General features: G+C 38.6%; 1 protein-coding gene across 1 annotated transcript; it reads left to right on the top strand.

The window, feature by feature from the left end:
- Nucleotides 1-500: 500 nt before the first annotated feature.
- On the top strand, nucleotides 501-5,784 carry HS3ST5 (heparan sulfate-glucosamine 3-sulfotransferase 5; the record flags this gene model as incomplete). The annotated part of the gene is made up of 2 exons (XM_079549955.1): nucleotides 501-607; nucleotides 4,854-5,784. 2 exons carry the CDS (start codon nucleotides 501-503, stop codon nucleotides 5,782-5,784), a joined length of 1,038 nt encoding a protein of 345 aa, XP_079406081.1.
- Between the last annotated feature and the right edge of the window lie 409 nt (nucleotides 5,785-6,193).

Raw genomic sequence — 6,193 nt, forward strand, 5'->3', positions numbered from 1 at the left:
CTCTGGCACATATCATAAAAGGAAATGTAAGTCCATGCTTGCTGCTGCAATTTGAAGATGAGTAAGGGTATGCTCAGCTCAAGTTTGCATCAGGCCTTGAAATAAAAGCCAGCGCTGGCATCAGTCAGATGTGGTGTTTAAGGAATTTTCCACAGAACAGCCTAAATTGACACACAAAGAGACCCGATAAGACGCATCACACATTTACCTTTGTACTACTGTTAAAAAAATGTCCTTGTGTCCATCCCAGCTGCACGCTTCACAGATCTGCCACCAGAAGCTTGCTGGCATAGACCAGGAAATAAACTGATTTCTGTCCAGCTCATTCACTAACAATATAATAGAAACACAGTGAGCAGGTCCCACACACTGTGGGCACAAGACCCGCAACTAATGGAAGGCCTGTTACTAAACATTACACTGCATATTGCTTACTGATGAGAGCTTTATATGTTCTTCTCTCTGCAGACTGAAGAAGTCCTGAAGATTGATGGAGGGCCATGCTATTCAAACAGCAGGTGTTGCTGAGACAGAAGCTCTTTGTGCTAGGCAGCCTTGCTGTAGGAAGTCTCCTATATCTAGTTGCCAGAGTTGGGAGCTTGGATAGGTAAGTTGTTCACTAGCCACTCTCTTAATTGCAAATGAACACAGATTGCATGAGTGTTTCTTTAGAGGATCTATTTCTTTTCTCATTTTTTAGCTTCTATTCATGTATTCATGAAAGACCAACCACTCTACTACTGATTTTCATAATTGTTTCCTTCCCTCTGCAGAATAGGAAAACAAAGTTGCAGGTCATCCCTGTCAAAGTGCTTCAGTCTGCCCATTTGTATTCTAAGCAGACTGACACTTTTTTTCAGTGAAGAGATAAAAAAACGTCCAGTAAAAATATCATTAGAATAACTCATTTTTTTGTCTCTGCGCATCTGTGTGTTGACCTCTACTTTCAGCAGAACAGTTTTGATATATTTATACATCATCTTCCTAAATTTATGAGCAAGCAATTAATGTGCTACAGTGGCAGTTAAAATTAAGTATGAGTCTGCAGAGTAGCTCGTCAAGTTTTAAATACTATTTCATTTGAAAGATTGCTGCAGGGCTTGAAAATTTTTTAACTGCATTAATTAGCCAGTATTTTCTGGAGTTGAAAGTGCCGAATAAAAAGGTTGTCTCTGCAAGTGATTTCCTGGGGAGCAGTAGAAAATACAGGAGATGAAATCAAAAAGTATTTGACACTTTTGGCCAGACTGATTTTTGATTGGTTATTGACAGTGTGACAGTGGTGCTACTCATAATGACCAGGCTTTTTCTGCCACCTTCACAGTGGTCTAGGACTGCTCTGATAGGCGTTATAGAAAGACAGAGTAGAAAAGATTGTTTTGAAAGAATGAATGAAGACCTCAGGATTTCCAGAAGCTGGTAAATAGCTTTTGAGTGCTAATGTTGCTTTAATGGACTTCTTTTAAATGATGGAAAATATTAGTTGAGTTCAAAACTCTGACACTACAATATACAATATCCACTGTACTGCATCTCAGGTCGATGGTTGCCTTCTTCAACTGTATAACCCAATTTCAGAAGAAGAGGGAGATCATGTTGTCAACTGGGACTAAATGGATTGTAAATTAGGCCCCAAGATTTATAGTTTTCTTCCCCCAATGGTCAAAGCATCTCTGATACTTTGGAGGTGAAAACTTCACTGTGACTACAGAGATTCTGGAAATGGACACAGAATTCCTTATTAATCCCTGAAACAGCATGTTTATGAAGGGAGGCATAAAATCTAATTAACCTTATGCTATTACCTATGCTTGCACATCTTCAGAATTTACTGATGGCCATAAAATTATCTTGCCACAATATTTGACTCATTGACCTCCTGAGGCACTGAATTCCACTGTTTTCATATATAATGTTGCCACTGGAAGTAAAACCCTGTTTCATTTTTTTCCATTATCCAATGTGTAAAATACCACACTGCCAAAAAGAAGCCCTTTATTTGGACTCATGAAAAAAAGAGAAAGAATGCATAGAAATCTTGAGACAGATGAGCAGACTGAAAATATTCTGCCACAGTATGACCCAAGCTACACTTGAGAGAGAGCTGGGCATTTCTCATTGCAGATGTCTCAGGAATTGAGTTCCCTTAGGAAATTAGCAATAGCTTATCTGATTCACTGAGTCATAAAGTCTGATAAGCTGAGTACCTCCCTCCAGAGGAGGCCCCTGTCCTTCAGAGCACAAATGAACAGAGCTATTTCATGTGTAGAAGCTCAACCAAAGTTTGTCCATAAAAATTCTGAGAAAATTTGTGTGAGTCTTCAAGATGTTTAACATTCTCATTGGAATTATGGGGAGCCTCCATACCCAATTTTGATGTTTTGAACTCCTGGAACCAGGCTTGTAACATTTTATCACTGTGACATCTGCTTTGGAAACAAATTAGCAGCTATTCTGGATCAGAAGAGAAATTGCTTGCAGCATCACTACTTGTTGTTAAGATTACCCAGGCGTCTTTTAGCTGTTTAACTACTTGGCAGAAACATTTTTCTGAGATGAACTGCTCTACACTGGATTTTTTCAAGAAGAAGACTCAGAAAAGCAAAAATATTAACATAATAAATAGCTGCATCTCAGGATTCAGCTACCAAGATGTGACAGCCTGTTTAATCTTAAGATAGTCAAGATCTTTCATAGGACTTTTTATTGTTTGGAGAGGAGAAGAAAGGGGAAAGGGTAAAGGAATGCAAAGTATTGAGGAATGACTTTTAAGAACATCCAGTCCTTCTCTTAGGCTAGAGGATATCTTGAGTATTTGTTTACTTTTAAAGGAAACAACCCTGTTTGACAAGCTGTTGTGTTATACTGAAGGCAGTGCAATCTTTTTGAGGAAAAGAGATAAAATTAGTTGAGATACGTCTGGAACTGCTGTTGTGGAACATTTTTGCTTGAAAACAAATAGCAAATACACAGAAGGAGAGGGAAGAGAAGAACAGAGAGATGGACTGTAGCTTCTGTTTTTTATGCTTGCAACTTCTGTTTTTTATGCTTGCAACTGTCACCTCCTTACTGCAGAATGACTCTTAACAGTCCCACCATAGCCTGACTAAGTTATACCACTGTCAAGTTAAGATACTGTTTTCAGATGTTTTGTTTGTTGTTTTGGTTGGTTTATTTGGTTCCCTTTTTATTGCCAAGTTGGAGTAAATGTTGCAATAATACAATTTTTGTGACCAAATCAGGCTCTTATTTGGTAGGCAGCAAAAAGCAAAGAGAAAAGAGTGGAAACTTGAGAAAAGAAATGACAACAGGGACTCACTTCTCCAAACACTTTGTCATTGGTGTGTAGAACTTAAATAAAGCTCATTTAAACCCAGCAAACTCACCTGGGATGTTTCTTCAGATCTGTCTGGGCATAGTATATCACAGCATTTAGATAGTGAAGGAAACAGTTATTGGGTCAGCCAGGGGCTAACCTTTTTACTTGGTCCCAGCCATCCATTGTCATAGCATCAGTGTCAAATTAGAGACTCCAACAGGCAGTGATGGATGGAAGAGCCAAAAAGAAATAAATGATTCTGTCCTGAAAGCAGGTTTGAATAATATACAGTAAATGAATGAGGGGCCACATACTGAGGAAACAGAATAAATACTGAATACCTAAACAGCTATTAATGAGCATTGCCCATCTGGTATGCCGGCTGAGGCAGGCGTCCTGTGAAAAATAATAGCATGTGGTCATGTAATTTAAAAACAGTATCATAATATATATGCACAGCAAGCTCATATTAAAATTGCCTAGGCAACCTTTGTTCTTACATATTTTTAATTTTGGAGATCATGGCTCTGCAAATTTATTGATATTTTTTTTCTGTTGGGCTTTGGAAACTCTCTCTACATACCTGTTTCATCTTCAGTGTAACACTGGCTTGTTTAATGACCAAAGCACTGTTTGGGAGTGAAAGTGAGGGCTTATTAAGGGCTCTTTTGTAGCAAAATTTAAACGCTTCTCTAACTGAATCACTTCTTCCATTCATTGGCATGAAATATGAGAAGGAAGAATTGGAATAGTAGAAAATGTATGAAATAATTGAAAGGTAAATACAAAAGAATTATGCAAACATCATGCAGTAGCAATATAAAAAATTAAAGTACAAACAGTTGTTCAGTGAGAAGAAACACAAGTGATGATAAGAAAACTATAGCTGTAATGATGTAATAAAAGTATTTTCGAACATTTGTCTTACTGTCCTTCCTGTGCCTCTGCTGATCATGTCTGTTTCAGAACCCTGGTCTTTCTGATTCTGCCCAGGAATTATACTGGGTATACGCTAAATAGGATGGAAAATATTGAGGGGCGATGCCTTGGAAACTATTTTTAATCCCTTTTGCTCCTCTTCACTAAAAGAGTTAAGCCTGGATCAGCAGTTACTAAAGTCAACACAATGGGTAGTAACAGGAAATAACTCAAGCTAGAATAGAGCTAGTGTTGGAAAGATAGGAGTTAGATGAACTAAATTTTCAGATCATAATGGCCAAATAAAACTCATCTTAGAATGCTTTAAAAGCTTCTGAAGTCTCTAAGCAATCAGTAATGTGAAAGGTGAGATAAGGTTCAAGAAGTTCAAAGAACAGTAATAAGCGTTCCTTTGAGTAGAACAGTAGAGGAAGGGGGTACTCAGCCAGAACATAGTGAAATAACAGAATAAATGAACAGTTTACACTAATTACTAATATCTGACAGAATAAAATACAAGTGGAAAGACACCATGTTGCAAAAGGTTTCTGTGAGCATTGTGAGCTTACCTTAAGAGCTGCCCTCTGTTTACAAATATCTTTTCCACTGATTGCAGACTGCAGCCCCTCTGCCCCATCGATGGTCGATTTGGACCCCGCAGCCAGGATGAAATCCCGCTGCGAGCTCTGCAGTTCAAGCGAGGGCTACTCCACGAGTTCCGTAAGGGCAATGCCACAAAGGAGCAAATACGACTGCACAATCTGGTTCAGCAGCTTCCCAAGGCCATCATCATTGGGGTGCGGAAAGGAGGCACACGTGCACTGTTAGAGATGTTGAATCTTCACCCTGCAGTGGTCAAAGCTTCTCAAGAGATTCATTTCTTTGACAACGATGAGAACTATGCCAAGGGGATTGAGTGGTACCGGAAAAAAATGCCTTTTTCTTACCCTCATCAAATAACAATTGAGAAAAGCCCTGCATACTTTATCACTGAAGAAGTACCTGAAAGGATTTACAAAATGAACTCGTCTATCAAATTACTGATCATTGTCAGGGAACCCACCACAAGAGCTATTTCTGATTATACTCAGGTGCTGGAAGGCAAGGAAAGAAAGAACAAAACTTACTACAAATTTGAAAAGCTGGCTATTGATCCTAATACCTGTGAAGTGAACACTAAGTATAAGGCAGTAAGAACCAGCATCTACACAAAACACCTGGAGAGATGGTTAAAATATTTCCCAATTGAGCAGTTTCATATCGTAGATGGAGACCGGCTCATCACAGAACCACTGCCGGAACTCCAGCTGGTCGAGAAGTTCCTAAATCTTCCTCCAAGGATAAGTCAGTACAATTTATACTTCAATGCCACCAGAGGGTTTTATTGCTTGCGATTTAACATTGTCTTTAATAAGTGCCTGGCAGGTAGCAAAGGACGCATTCATCCAGAGGTGGACACCTCTGTCATTACCAAATTGCGCAAGTTCTTTCATCCTTTTAATCAAAAATTTTACCAGATCACTGGGAGGACATTTAACTGGCCCTGACCTAAACTTCATACAACATTTTCGGATGCATCTGAGACATGCAGTAATGTCTCTGCTAAAACATGCACTTTTCACAGACATAGTATCAAAGTAACATTTTTCATGCATACGTGTACATATGCAGTGTGTGACCAAATATACAGTGGGATCAATTTTTTCTACGGAATAATAACATTAATTTACCGTCAGCATAGTTGCATCTTTTGAGATATACTAATAAACGACAAAGTGGTACTTAGGGAAATAAAGTCAGACACCATTAAAAGGGTCAGTGTTCCTCTTGCTTGAAGTGTTTATGTGACATACTTATTGATCTAAGCAGAATGTTAGTTTATGTCATACAAATTCATGTCAAAAGTCTGTGAAGCTGTAAGAAAGCATAATATTCAGGCTATATTTGGTATGTGTA

Source organism: Tetrao urogallus (assembly GCF_951394365.1).
Source record: "Tetrao urogallus genome assembly, chromosome: 2".
Taxonomy (NCBI): domain Eukaryota; kingdom Metazoa; phylum Chordata; class Aves; order Galliformes; family Phasianidae; genus Tetrao; species Tetrao urogallus.